At 50.0% G+C, this 15,203-nt stretch overlaps 1 protein-coding gene across 2 annotated transcripts in view; it reads left to right on the top strand.

Annotated features, from left to right (window-relative positions):
- WHRN (whirlin) overlaps nucleotides 1-15,203 on the top strand; it is a 53,307-nt gene that overhangs the window by 13,035 nt on the left and 25,069 nt on the right. The window contains exons 2-3 of one of the 2 annotated variants that reach the window (XM_074556582.1): nucleotides 3,086-3,301; nucleotides 13,890-14,015. In XM_074556582.1, coding sequence (XP_074412683.1) covers nucleotides 3,086-3,301; nucleotides 13,890-14,015 — 342 coding nt within the window. The remainder of the gene's footprint in view (nucleotides 1-3,085; nucleotides 3,302-13,889; nucleotides 14,016-15,203) is intronic. The other variant, XM_074556583.1, reaches the window with a different exon arrangement.

Below are 15,203 nucleotides of genomic sequence, written 5' to 3'. Positions count from 1 at the left end.
GCACAGGGATCCCCTTCCCTCCCTTCCCCAGAGAATCCATCCTGGCAGGGAGGAGAAGGAGCAGAGGAAACCTCGGGGTTTGCACCACACAGGAGAGACTGGGCATGAGAGCAGGATCAGGGCACAGGAGAGGGGACTGAGCACAGGAGGAGGGCACAGGAAAAGGGACAGGGCATAGGAGAAAGGACTGGGCACAGGAGAAAGGACGGAGCACAGGAGGAGCACCAGGCACAGGAAAACGGACCAGGCCCAGGCTGGTTCCACCCTGGAGTGTCACAGCTGCCCAAGGGACAGGGCAGGGGTGGCTGCTGAAGCCTGGCAGAGCCATTTAGCGTGAGCCAAATGTCACCCCCTGGCAGGGCAGGCACAGCAGCAGAGCTGCTCTCTGGGGGCACAGGGAAATTAGCAGGGATGAGAGGCCAGAGATTTACACGGGGATTGTTATGTCCCCCTGCAGCTGCCTTGACAGGGCCAACAGGAGCAGGGATGTGGGCTCAGGCAGATGTTTTATGCATGAAGGTGACAGCAGAGAGCCCGAGGGGAGGGGAGCAGCTGCACAGAGCCAGGGCTCCATCCAAGGGTGGGCACGGAGTGCACAGAGCTGGGAAAGCCAGCAGGACACTGCTGGTGACAGTGTCTGCCAGAGAGGCAGTGCTGCAGCAGGCTGGGGACACTCTGCAGAGTCCTTTATACATTTACTGAGGTCCTCCCCTTGCCCTGGTAGCTCTGGGGTTGGTGAGAAGGGTCCCTGCCACCCCCAGCTCACTGATTTCTGTGGAGTTCAGCCCACCCTGAACCTGGGTTTGGCTCAGGAAGCTGCTCTTGGCCCTGAAGCCTGGCATAGCCATGGTGCCCATGGGAGAGGGGAACCCTGGAATGGGCAGAGGGCTCAGAACCTGCTCCACCATCCCAGAGAGACCTAGGCAGGATGGAGCATGGGGAGCAGCCCAGCTGGGCTCTGAGTGCCCAGGGAGAGAGGAGATCCCTGCAGGGATGTGTTTGAGGGCCTGGGGAGCTGCAGGAACAGGGGCTGGGGAGCAGTGTCACAGACATCCTTTCCTTAGGATTTTTCTTCCTGAGAAGCTGAGAGGCCTCAGGAACAAAATGTAAACAATGATTATCTGCTGCTGTGGAATGCAACAGGTGCATCTGGGATTGGTCTCATGTGGTTGTTTCTAATTAATGGCCAATCACAGCCCGGTTAGCTTGGACTGTCTGTCCGAAACACAAACCTTTATTATTCATTCCCTTCTATTCTTAGCTTAGCCAGCCTTCTGAGATGAAACTTTTCCTTCTATTCTTTTTAGTATAGTTTTAATGTAATATATATCATAAAATAATAAATCGAGCCTTCTGTAACATGGAGTCAACATTCTTATCTCTTCCCTTACCTGAAAACCCCTGTGACCACTGTCACAGAGCAGCCAGGGGGGTGAATGCTCTGTGGGTGTCCCCTCTGGTTTGGCAGTCCTTGTGGCACATGGTGACCTTGGGGCATGTGACAGGTCTGCAGCCAGGTTTGCTGTGTGGGATGGAGATGCTGAGCTGGATTCTCTGTGCTCTGGCAGGGAGGAGCAGCAGTGCTGCCAGCTCAGGGCTGGGATGCAGCCAGCCCGCTATTCCTGGCCATTTACCCTTTCCTGAGGAGCTGCTGCTTTTAGTCCTTCCCAGGCACAAGCTTTGCTCAGTGGGGACCGCAGACATTGCAGGGCAGCTCATCAAAATGATCTATAAATGGGAAAAAAACCCCAAACTCCTCCTTTCTGAGAGCAGATCTGCAGTGCTGGTGTCCCTGAGGCCTCTGGAGGGATCAGCACTTACAGCTGTCCCCAGGGAGAACTCCTCTGTGCTAATTGAAGTTTCTGTGTCAGCTCCTCACAGTGGAAGCTGGAGGGGCGGACCAGCTAATCACCTCCTGTGGCCCCCAAGGCCATCTCTGTGCATGCTGGTTTAAGTGTGAGGATGTACTGAGTAATTATTCCTTCATTAATTGACTGCTTGTGCTGCGGCAGGCGGCTGGTAACTCAGTGGCTGAATTTCTGGGAGTGCTGTGCATGTTCCCTGCAGGCACCAGGAGCTTCTCCAGGCTGGAGCTGTGGGGGCAGAGCTGGGGCTGAGCTGAGCCTTTGCCCACCCTGGTTTTGTTTGGTGCCAGCACAGTCACTGAGAAGGCTCCAGGGAGACCTTGGGGCACTTTCCAGTCCCTAAAGGGGCTCCTGCATTAGGGGAAAGTGAAGTGAGGGGGCTGGAGAGGACTTGGGACACGGGTGAGCGCTGCTCTGCCCCAGCACTGCCCCCTGACCTGCTCTGACCCGGGTTTATCCCATCCTGGCCATGGCTCTGCCCACCTCCCCTCCCCACTTGCTCTTTCCTGGCTGATGGGAAAGCTTTTCTCCGTGTTTTCTCAGCAGCAGCTTTGCCTTCTCTGTGTTACAGTGAGGAAAGAACAAAAAAATCCCAGCTTTTTATGCAGGAGAAACATGCTGGTGAAGGGATTTTTTAGAAGATATTATGGTGACACATTAACCCCTTGTCCTTGGCTCGACACAGCTGGACTGGGATTGGTCATTCATTAAAAACAATTCACATGGAACCAAAGAACTTCTATTTATTAAAAGATATTTTTTAGAAGATATCATGGTGACACATATCCCAGACATTAATGATTGGGATTGGTCATTAATTAAAAACAATTCACATGGAATCAATCAAAGATGCACCTGTTGGGAAGCAACCAGACCACAATCCAAGCAATCAGATAATTACTGTTTACATTTCTTTTCTGAGGCTTCTCAGGAGAAAGATCCTGGGGAAGGGATTTGTCAAAAATATCATGGGGACACTTTAGCTCCTTGTCCTTGGCTTGACACATCTGGACTGGGATTGGCCATTAATTAAAAACAATTCATATGAAACCAAAGACGCAGCTGTTGGCAAGCAACCTCCAGACCACAATCCAAGCAATCAGATAATTATTGTTTACATTTCTTTTCTGAGGTTTCTCAGGAGAACCATCCTGGGGAAGAGATTTTTCAGAAGGTACCATGGTGACACACTGACCCGTTGTCCTTGGCTTGCCTTGCAGGTGCTGAAGGGCTGCAAGAAGCTGAACCTGTCGGTGCACTCGGTGGGGCGCATCCCCGGGGGCTATGTCACCAACCACATCTACACGTGGGTGGACCCGCAGGGCCGCAGCGTGTCCCCCCCCTCGGGGCTGCCCCACCACCAGCACAGCTCCCTGCGCAGGGACAGCGAGAAGAGGAGCCACCTGCAGCTGCTGCAGGAGGGGGATGAGAAGAAGGTGAGCAAAGGGGGGTCACACACAGCACAGCCCTGGGGGGCTCCTCCCATGCAGCTGCCAGCTCTCTTTGTCCCCCTGTATTGTAAATCAAAGGTGGCTCTGGTGAAGGGGTCTTGGGATCTTTCGGGTCGCTGTGACCCTGAGGTTCTTAAAAGTCTCTTTTCCCAGCCTGGTGCTTGAAGAATGAGTTGGAACTCTTCAGTTCTCCATCTCAAGGTTGTTTATTGTATCTTATCTGTAAAAATCTTCTCCTGCCCTTCTGAGGTCCATCCAGCAGGGCATGCTGCCTGCCCCCAGGGAGGTGTTATGTCTTTATACTAAAAACTACGTGTACAATGTTTACAATTACTTTCCAACACCTATCACCTGTGTTAGACAGTGAGCTTCTACTCTAAACCAATCCAAAAGTGCCACCATCACAGCAGAAGATGGAGGCCAAGAAGAAGGAGGAGAAAGGCTGGACACACCCAGTTCCCTCCATCTTGTCTCCTCTTGTCAGTGGCCTGAAGAATATTTAGATATTCTTTTAATAATTTATATATTCTTATTTATATATTTATTGAATATTCTCTCTCCTTCCAGTGTCTGAAGAATATTTACAACATTCTTCAGGCACTGAAAAATCCCCTTCTGGCTGCCTCCCTCCAGAGGCACCCTTCCATCTGCATGCCTGGAAGGAGGGTTTGTCACTGGGGTTGAGGGTTGGTTATCCTGAGGCTGAAGGATTTGTTATGCAAAGGCCTGAAATGGAAAGCAGCACTGTGAGGTGTGTGATGGAGCTGAGCCCTACAGGGATCTGTGGGATCATGAGGAGTGTGATGGTGGAAGTGAGCCCTGCAGGGGTCTGTGGGATGGTGTGACTGAGCCCTGCAGGGGTCTGTGGGATGGTGTGACTGAGCCCTGCAGGGGTCTGTGTGCTCACCCTGGTGGGCTGAGCTGTGGCACAGGGTGGTTGGGCCCTGCCTCCCTTTGGGCAGGGTGCTCCAGCCCCCAGCATTCCCATCCTTGGCTTTGGCCACGTTTTCCTGTGGGCACTGGGGTTCCTCCATTCCAGCTGTGGAGGAATCCCCACCAAAGGGATTTGGGGATTGGGATTTGGCAGCTGGCTTGGCTTTCCCCATCCCCTCCCAGGCACAATCCAGGCTGCCCTGAGCTCAGGTCTAGGGCTGCTCTGGGGGAACGGAGGGGGTGCTGAGATCTGTGCCAGGGTTTCAGGGTAGACCTGACCTAGCACTGGAGAAGGGAGCTGAGGATGAAGGGAATGTTGGGCTGAAGGAGCTGCTGGCAGCTCCTGTGGTTGTCAAGGTGTTAGAGATCCTTGTTTTCCATGGCTGTGCTGTGTGGGGCATGTGCTGTGTTTCCCAAATTTAGCATTTTCCTGTTGTAATTGGTGAGTTCATGTCTCATCAGAGCCTGTGCCTCAAAGGGGAGTCTCCAGTGGTCAGGAAGTGTGAAGAAGAGGGTTTGCAATAGTGCAGAGCTCTGGGATCTAGAGATCCTTGTTTTCCATGGCTGTGGTGTGTGGGACAGGTGCTGGATTACCCAAATTTAGCATTTTCCTGTAGCTGTAATTGGTGAATTCATGTCTCATCAGAGTCCTGTGCCCACAAGGGGAGTCACAAGTGGTCAGGAAGTGTGAAAGGAAGGGTTTGCAATAGTGAAATGCTGCTGGAGCCAGGCCAGACAGAGCAGCAGGTGACACCCCCAGCCCACCCCAGGATGTCACAAAGCTGGGACCTGCTTCCCATGCTCACCTTATGCTCCAGAGCACTTGGATTTTTATTGTCTGCCCAGGCTTAGAGTCCTCTGGATTTGTCACAGCAGCAGCAAGAGCCGTTTGTGCTGTGAATTGTCATTGATGGACTTGTGGGATTGACAGCTTATTTCATTAAAAGCACTTTGGAAAGCCTCAGACAGTGAAAACTCGGAGGTGCTGCTGAGCTGGAGGAAGATGAAGTGTGCAGAGCACTCTGGCAGTGCTGCGAGTTCTCTGAGAAGCACCATTCCATCAGCTGAATTGTGCCTTAATGTGCTTATTGCCAGGGGAGCTGCTTATTCCTGCAAGCTTTTGGTGCAGCAGAAGAAAGAAAACATAATAAAGGGAGTGGGAACATCTCCTCAGCTTCAGGCTCTTCTGGAGCCAAAAGTAGCAGTAATTATTATTAAAAAAAATAAAATATCAGTGCTAATAATGCGTGGTTTGAATGTTTGAAACACTGCTGGTGCCTAGTTGAGCATGAAGGATAAGAGATGCAGGAGAGGGAAGGAAGGATTTCTCTCTATTAGTCTGTAATGACATTTGCAGTGGGAATGATCCAGCTCCCCACGTCTCCCACTGTTTGCTTGCTCTGACCTTGCTGGGGTTTGGTTTTGTTTACAGCTTGAGGGATATCCAGGCTGGTGGGGGGCTGGTTGAGTTGAGTGAGACTGGAATGTGGGATGGGAGCTGTGACAGTGTTCACAGGGGTCTGAGGATGAGGGAAGAGACGAGGATCTGACTCCATGTTTCAGAAGGCTTTGATTTATTATTTTATGTATTACATTAAAACTATATTTAAAAAAATAGAAGAAAAGGTTTCATCAGAAGGCTACATAAGAGTAGAATAGCAAAGAAGGAATGATAACAAAGGTTTGTGGCTCAGCCAGAGAGTCTGATCCAGCTGACTGTGATTTGCCATTAATTACAAACATCCAACATGGGCCAATCCCAGATGTACCTGTTGCATTCCACAGCAGCAGATAACCATTGTTTACATTTTGTTCCTGAGGCCTTTCCGCTTCTCAGGAGGAAAAATCCTAAGGAAAGGATTTTTCATAAAAGATGTCTGCAACAGGGAGCCACTGGTGCAGAGCGTCCTGGGGATTAAAGGCAGGAAATGGTTTGGGTTGGAAAGTTCCTTCCAATCTCATCTAATCCAGCCCCTGCAGTGAGAAGGGGCATCTTCAGCTTCATCAGATTGTCCTGAGCTACATCCAGCCTGCCCTTCCATGTTTCCAGGAGTCTTCCTCTGCCTCAGGCATTCTGTAGCCCTATCCCAGCAGATTTACCCAAAAATTCCATTTATGTCACACCCCAGCCCAGCCTCTTGGTTATTTCAGGCACACTTCCACCTCTTGTTCATTTCAGGCACTTGTGATGCCCTGTGCAGCTGGCCTAGAGCAGAGGCTGGACAGAGCTAAAGAATAAAGCAGGGATTTATTAAAAGGCCTCAATGGACCAACCTTGGGCAGCACAAGAGCCCAGCCAGGGCTGCACCCAAGATGAACCAAAATGGCCCCAAAATGCACGACCGGGCACGGGGTCTCTCCCTTTGATCAGTTCTGCTCCATTTGCATCTTGCAGTTCATTGTCCCATTCCAGCTTTAGCCCCTGCAGTCCCACCCTGCTTGTTTTTCTCTCTCCAGCCCTCGGTGTTTGTGCTCTTGGGCTGAGATTTGGATCGTTTGTCCTTGGTGCCCAGCTGGAGCAGGAATTGTTTTGTCTCCCTGCTCTGTGCACAGAGCTCACCATGTCCTGATGTGAAGCTCAGACCCACACACTAAAGCAGCACAGAAAAATAGAAAAGCTAAACCCTGAGGCATCACTTTAAGCAGAAGCAGCACCCAAAATTGATGTTGGTGTTTACCAAGCCCTGCCCAATGGGGAGGCAGCGCTGGGCTCAGCTGGAGCTGGGATGGGCACAGGACCTGGTTTGGTCCCTGCCCCTCTGCTCTGTATCATCTCCAGCCCTGGGAGCTGCTCCTTGTCCACAGTACTGGACATTGGGTGACAGCCCAAATCCTGCTGTGGCCTTAGGGTATTATCATTATAGTGCAGGAGTTCTATTGTCTTCACATTGTAAGGGTTCCATATTACCAGAGGTTTTTTTTGTACCTCCTTGATGTTTTTTTGTAGATATCTCCTCCAGGCATGGACTCTTCCTTGTCCTCACAGCAGCCAACTAACTCCACTCTTTTATAACACTTTTTGTTGGCTACAGCTGCGGCCTGTTAGCATCAGGCCTGCTCCTAATCCTTAATAATTGGCTCAGCTGCAACTCTTTAGGGGGTAAGATTACTTTCTATACTGCCTTTGTTTACTTATGTTCTATTCCCCTGCATTAAGAAGCTGCCCTGGGCAGGGGGTGACATTGGTACAGCTCTGGTGGCCCTGGCACCCCCGGGTGCCCTCAGGACTCAGTTGAAGGCTGTGAGGCAGCCCTGCCTCCCCACCCTCGCTGTGTGCAGGATGTCTAGACACAAACTGTGGGGTTTCCTTGGGAAGCAGGAGGAGAATGAGCCCTGCCAGCCTCCCCAGGCATTGTTTGTGTTGTGTGGCAGCAGCAGTGGCCTGGAAATTGCTGCCAGCATGGCTGGAACCTCCTCAGCCACCCAGCTGCGTGTGAGCCCTACTGGGGCAGGCTAATTCCTGCCTGAAAGCCTTTTTCTAATGGCAAATTGGAATCTGTCAACAGGTAATTCCATAAAGCCAGACAGCAGCAATCCTGTGCAGAATCAGCTCAGAGCAAGTCCCTCAGTGATGATGGCATTTTTTATTTTTTTTCCCCTTCATTTCCTGCTACAGGAGATGGCAGATGTTTCAGCTTTGAAACAAATTAAAACTGTGACCTTGGACTTCCTAATGGTTCTGTGTGATGCACACAGGAGGTGCCTGGGGCTGGGGATGGCACAGGGAAGGAGGTGGGCACTGGGCAGTGATCTGCTGTGGAATGCCAGGCAAGGTGTGGGGGTGATCTTACCCGGGTGTTATTGTGCCTGCAGGACCTAAAGGGGCTCCAGGAGAGCTGGAGAGGGGCTGGGGACAAGGGATGGAATGACAGGGCACAGGGAATGGCTTTAATCTGAGGAATGAGAGAATTATTTGGGATACTGGGGAGAAATCCTTCCCTGTGAGGGTGGGCAGGCCCTGGCACAGGGTGCCCAGAGCAGCTGGGGCTGCCCCTGGATCCCTGGCAGTGCCCAAGGCCAGGCTGGGCAGGGCTGGGAGCAGCCTGGGAAAGTGGGAGGTGTCCCTGCCATGGCAGGGGTGGCACTGGATGGGCTTTAAGGTCCTTGCAACCCAAACCATTGTTATCTGGGATGTCCTCAGTTTCCCCCACAGAACAGCTGTCTGTGTTTGCTGCCTGGTTTAGGATGGTGTCAGCACAGCCTGGATTTAGGAGCACAGAGGGATCCCAGTTCTCCCTGAGGGAGCTTCAGGCAGGGGGGAGAGTGGAAGCTTAAAGTGGAAATGGCACCAAAACGCCCTCTCTGGGCCAAGCCTTGGCACTGGAGTGTTAATGACTCGGGTGCCAGCCTAGGGGAAGAACCCGGGCAGAGGGGCTTGGCCCAGGAAATGCTGTATTGAGGCTCTCAGAGGGACCCTGGATCACCACTGGGAACAACTGGGAACGTCAGCCTGGCCACAGGTTGAGCTCCCTCCTTGGGCACAGCTGGGCTCGTGCTTCAGAGCTATGATGGTGTTCACAGGGGTTTCCAGATGAAGGAAGAGATGAGGATCTGACTCCATGTTTCAGAAGGCTGATTTATTATTTTATGATATATATTACATTAAAACTATACTAAAAGAGTAGAAGAAAAGGTTTCATCAGAAGGCTGGCTAAGAATAGAATAGCAAAGAATGATAACAAAGGTTTGTGGCTTGGACTCTCTGTCTGAGCCAGCTGACTGTGAGTTGCCATTAATTACAAACAATCCACATGAGCCAATCACAGATGCACCTGTTGCATTCCACAGCAGCAGATAATCATTGTTTACATTTTGTTCCTGAGGCTTCTCAGCTTCTCAGGAGGAAAAATCCTAAGGAAAGGATTTTTCATAAAAGATGTCTGTGACAGTGTCACCCCAGAGCTGTGTGTGGGCTGGCAGGAGGGTGACAATGGGACAGCCAGCAGGCAGGGCCACCCCTCCTGCCACCACCCCAACTGTGCCATCACTGCAGACCCTTGGAAAGGGGAGTGCAAATTGTCCCCTGTGGTCCCCAAGCCCTTGGCATGGAGTGGCTCAGCCTTTGCTTGATCCTGGCAATCAGCCTGCTCCTGCATTGCTTCTTTGATCCCTTAGGATTTGAGCTTTTATATTTTCCATACATTTGTAATCCTGCAGTTCTTTAGTGTATAACTCCACACACAGTGTGAGCTGCTGCTCTCCCATTTTGGGCAGACACAACAATTCCTCTCCAGGCCTGGCAATCAAGGACACCTCACTGCCTCAGGCCCCAGAGATGGAAACAAAAGTGAGTTTGGGGGGAGCAAACTTGGGGTCAATGACTTCATTAGCTGGAGCTGTAATTGGCAGATTAACCCCCAAATATGCAAATGGACCAAAATTATAAAAGTGTGAAACCTGTGACCCATCATCCATTTTGGGTGCAGGCCCTGGGGGGCTTAAATGCCCTAAATGTACCTGAAGGCTCTTCAATAAATATAAATACTTTTTATTGCCTTAATTCTGTCTGGCCTCTGGTTTTAGGTAGCCCCAAAGGCCTCACCTTCCCTCCCCAGGCTGAGCCCAGCTCTCTCCCTTCCCCAGCCATTCCCAGAATCTGCAGTGAGTCCCTGAGCTGGCTGCTCCCTGCTCTGCCATGCTCCTCCTGGCAGCTCCTGCTGCAGCTATTAGCTGATTAAGAGATGCAATTAAGCCCTGAGCAGCCCAGCTTTCTGGGCTGCCAGCAGGTTTGCGCACACAGCTCGGGTTTTTTGGGTTTTGTGGCTCCAAGATTTCTGTTTGTGGCTCCAGAATTTCTGTATCCATGCCTTCCCTGCCTCTGGAAGCACAGGTTTGCACACACAGCTCAGGTCTGCTGGTTTTTGTGGCTCCAGGATTTCTGTATCCATGCCTTTCCTGCCTCTAGAAGTGCAGGTTTTCACACACATCCTGGATTTGCTGGTTTTATGGCTCCAAGATTTCTGTTTCTGGCTCAAATATTTGTTTCCTTGCCTTTCCTACTTCTGGAAGTGCAGGTTTGCACACACAGCTCAGGTTTGCTGCTTTTTGTGGCTCCAGGATTTCTGTATCTGTGCTTTTCCTGCCTCTGGAAGCCCAGGTTTGCACACACATCCTGGATTTTTTGGTTTTTGTGGCTCCAGGATTTCTGTATCCATGCCTTTCAGGCCTCTGGAAGTGCAGATTTGCACACACAGCTTGGGTTTGCTGGTTTTTGTGGATCCAAGATTTCTGTTTGTGGCTCCAGGATTTCTGTACCTGTGCTTTTCCTGCCTCTGGAAGCACAGGTTTGCTCACTGCAGGGCAAACCATGCTCTGACACCCCTTGGAGGTGTTTATGTGGATTGGTGGGATCCCCTCTCAGTCCCACACTCTCCTCATCAGAAAGTCCCTCTCACCTGATGCCTTCACATTTTAGCATTTATATATTTCAAGCCCTGTTCTGCATTAGTGTATAACTCTGAACTCCATATAAAGTGTTAATTAATTATCTCACATTTTGGCCAGGCCAAACAGAGCAGCTCACGTGGCAGCACCTGAGGAGCAGAGGCACAGGGGGTATCTCTTACTCCATCTAATGCTCTCCCAAGGTGGGGGAGCAGCTTCTCAGCTTACCAGGATAATGTTGAAGGGAAATGGAAATGTCAGCCTGCAGAGCTGCCCCTCCTGGAGCCACCCCCAGCACACAGAAATGTCCTTCAGGGACTTACAGAGGGAATTTTGGCATTCCCAGTCTATTCTGGTGTGATCTGGGATTCCAGGCACCTTGCTGCCTTTCTCCTACTTGTATTTTTTTCCCAAACTGGGGGATTTTTTGAGAGGCACAGCCACAGGGGGGTGAAAAACTTACAGCAGGAAAATCCTAAATTCACCAAAGTTGAATATTTTCCTTATTTTCAAAAACACTCAGCCAAGTGTTCTGTGGTTCAGAGCAAGGTTTCCCTGTGAGGAGAAAACCAAAGTGCCCTTGGAAGTGACAGGCAGCTGCTCCTTTGGGTGGGTTCAGTGCCCAGCTCATCTCCCCAGCCTGGAGCATGAAGGTCTCTGTAATTCCTTTATAATCCTTCCATGCTAAAATTGTTTCCAGCACTTTCTGCCCTTTAAAGCAGGAAAAAAAAAAAAAAACAAAACCAAGGGAACATCAGGTTTTTCAAAGAAGGATGCTGCTACAAGTAGTTGATGTTTTACAATTCTTATTCCAGCTTTGCATCCATTTCTCTAAATCCAGAATTTGGAGCCTCAGGTGGATTTGTGTCCTGCTGCTGATTTCTGTGTTTCTGTCACCAAGACTGAAAATGGGTTTTCAATATCAGCCACTCTAAGGCTGGCCTGAATTCCCTCTGTGATGCTGTGTCCTCTAGAAAGATGGATTAATTACTGACTTGAAGCTGGGAATTATTTTTCCATCCAGGTAAATGTTCAAGATTTTGGTTTGACTGCAGTAAAAGGGTTTAAATATAAAAGCCCTTCACAAACAGCTTGTTTCTGGCTGTTTCTATCAGTGTGAAACACATTTTGGCTTTTCTCATTTGTTTTTATTCCTGCTGTCTGCTTTTATCCAGAAGTGACTCAAAACTTGGGAGCAGAGCAAAAAAATAACCCTGGAGTTATTCATTTTAAAAGTGTCGTGCAGAGAGTGAACAAAGGCCAATTTAAATGGAGAGTCCTCGAGGGGGCTGAGCACAGGATTGCTCTGCCCTTCAAATTCCCACCTGAACACCCAGATCGTGTCAGGCTCTGTGAGGAGGAGAGGGTGGATGAAGGCAGATGGAAACTGGGTTTGTAAATGAGCATTTATTGGGAAGAACATCTGCCCAGGTGCTGCTGGCAGGTTGTGGGATGTATGAAATGGCTGCTGCAGGATGTGCTGGATCTATGGAAGGGTTGTTTTGGTGTTGTTAATTGGAGATAATCAGACATGTGATTATCCCAGTGGGGTTTGTCCTGTGGGGAGAGCCTGGAATGGCCCTGCACAGTCAGCTCTGCCCAGGGAAGGGCAGAGAGCTGGAGCTGGGCTCAAGCCAGGCTGGGTGGAGGGAGATTGTGGCATTCACATTCTCTGGAAAATCCCTTCACCCAGGGTTCTTCTCCTGGGAAGCTGGAAGCCTCAGAGAAAAAGGAAAACAATTCTTATCTCATTTGCGTCTCCTGTGTTGTGCTCATGTGCAATGTGTTAGGAGATTCTTCACCCACAGGTGATTGTTCCATTGGATTCTGCTGGGAGTTGTTTTCACTCTTTGGCCAATCAGGGCCAAGCTGTGTCAGGACTCTGGAAAGAGTCAGGAGTTTTCATTATTATCTTTTTAGCATTCAGTAAGGATTCTTTCTGTATTCTTTAGTTTAGTATAGTATTCTTAATATAATATAGTATCATAAAATAATAAATTAGCCTTCTGAGAGCATGGAGTCAGGTCATCATTACTGCTTTCTTTGGGACATTCCCAACAAATCCAATAGGGGATCATGGCTCTGTTTGCTCAGGCAGCAATGCCAGAGGAGGAATTCACAGCCAGCGCTGTCTGACACCACCCCACTGCTGCTCCTGGGGTTTTGGGGTCTGTTCTCAGGTCTCTGCCCCAGGGATGCACCTGTGTCACAATCCACTAGGGCAAGTGAGTTGTGATGGTTCCTTTCCAGATCCCAAAAGTGCAGAAGACAAACTGCAGGGACTGTCAGTTTAATCACAATAAATGCACCTTTATGAGGGCCAACAGAAAATGCAATAGAGGGATCAGAAAAGGAAATAAAGGATAGAAAGGAAAAGAAAGGGAAGGGGAATATAGCTACCAATGAGACAGAATCCTCATGGTCCAGCCAGAGATTCACTGTCATCAGTGGGGATTCACCAAAGTCCTCTCAAAAATTCCAGTTTATACAGTCTCAACCCAAAGGAGTGGCATGTGGCCAAAAGGTGGGGAAGATCCATGGGCCATTGTGCTGAGACCCCTCAGTCTGTGGGGCAGGTGTGAGTGTGCAAGGCCAAGCTATCATTGATCAGAACCTGTGGGGCAATGTGAGTGTGCAAGGACAAGCTATCATTGATCAGACCTGTGGGGCAGTGTGAGTGTGCAAGGACAAGCCACCATTTATCAGAACCTGTGGGGCAGTGTGAGTGGGCAAGGACAAGCCACCATTGATCAGAACCTGTTCCAAGCAGTGTTCTGTGAAGCACAGCAAGCACACCTGCAAACAATCACTTGGGATAACATCCAGAAATCATCCACCTCAGCCAGGCCAGAGCTCCTGTCAGGGTCTTCGGTGTCCCTGTGATGATTGTGAGGCAAATGAAGGAACCTTCAGACAACCTGTAAAAGGAGAGAGTGGAAAACTACTGTGGACCAGCTGATTTACTGGCCTTTCATAAATACTTTTATTGTCTTTATCTGCTCTAGCCTCTGTTCTAGGTAGCCATTCCAACACATCACACCTCCCTGGGTGGGAAGAGTTTCCATTAAAGATCCTGGCTGACAATCCACCCCACGTGCTGCCCCTGATGTAGCTGAACCTCTCAGCCCCCAGAGCTTTTCCTCCTGTTTCCCAGTGCCTCCTCAGTCCCACAGGAGCTGCTGTCCAGCCCAGCTCTGTGGCTGTGTCCCACCCCTGCTCTGGACACCACATCAATGTCTGTCCCTGTTCCCTGCAGGTGAACCTGGTCCTGAACGAAGGGAAATCCCTGGGCCTCATGATCCGAGGAGGGGCAGAATATTCCCTGGGCATCTACATCACGGGTGTGGACAAGGGCTCCGAGGCAGAGAGCACTGGCTTGAAGGTGAGAGTGATCCCAGAGGGGGTGGCAGGTGACCAGGAACGTGTCCAGGTGGGGTTGGGATGTCTCCAGAAAGGGAGATCCCACCTCATCCCTGGGCAGCTGTTCCAGGGCTCTGCCACCCTCAGGAAACGAATTTCTTCCTCATGTTGATGTGGAACTTGTGGTTTAATTTATTGCTCCTCATCCTGTCACTGAAAAGCTGTCACAGACAAATTTTTATGAAAATCCTTTCCTTAGGATTTTTCCTCCTGAGAAGCTGAAAGGCCTACGGAACAAAATGAAAACATTGATTATCTGCTGCTGTGGAATGCAACAGGTGCATCTGGGATTGGCCCATGTTGGTTGTTTCAAATTAATGGCCAATCACAGTCAGCTGGCTCAGACACAGAGTCATAGCCTCAAGCCTTTGTTATTCATTCCTTTCTACTCTTGGCTTAGCTAGCCTTCTGAGATGAAACCTTTTCTTCTATTCTTTTAGTATAGTTTTAATGTAATATATATCATAAAATAACAAATCAAGCCTTCTGAAACATGGAGTCAGATCCTCATCTCTTCCCTCAACATAAGACTCCTGTGAGCACCATCACAAAAAGCCTCTGACACCCCTTGGAGGTGTTTGTATGGATTGGTGGGGTCCCCTCTCAGTCCTCTCTTCTCCCACAGGCTCCTCATGAGAAAGTCCCTCTCACCTGATGCCTTCAGATTTTACCCTTTATATTTTTCACACCCTGTGCTGCATTAGTGCATAACTCTAAACTCCATATAAAGTGTTAATTAATTGTCTCCACATTTTGCTCAGACACAACAATTCCTCCAGGCCTGAAGCTCAACGACGCCTCACTGCCTCAGGCCCCCAAAATACAAATAGAAGTGTTTTCCTTGGTGGTTTTTCTGTTCCCTGGGTTTGCTGCACAGGGAAAATCTCTGCTTTTCTTCCTTCTGCATCCCCTGGCAGAGAGCTCAGCGGAGGAGATGTCACAAGGACAGTCCCAAGAGCAGAATTCCTGTCTGAATCCCTCCATGCCTGCTTGGAATTCCTGCAAAAAAACACACTCAGCACCCAGAGCAGTTCCCTGCCCTGTCCCCCAGGTTCTGCCACTGTTGTTTGCACACCTGAGCCTCTGCTGGTTGATTCTGGAGATCCCTCCCTCACTGCTGTGCTCTCCAGGCAGTGATTTGTGTGTCCAG

This window comes from Zonotrichia albicollis, chromosome 21, assembly GCF_047830755.1.
Source record: "Zonotrichia albicollis isolate bZonAlb1 chromosome 21, bZonAlb1.hap1, whole genome shotgun sequence".
In the NCBI taxonomy this organism is placed as follows: Eukaryota; Metazoa; Chordata; class Aves; order Passeriformes; family Passerellidae; genus Zonotrichia; species Zonotrichia albicollis.
This window is presented reverse-complemented; position numbering and strand designations above follow the sequence as displayed.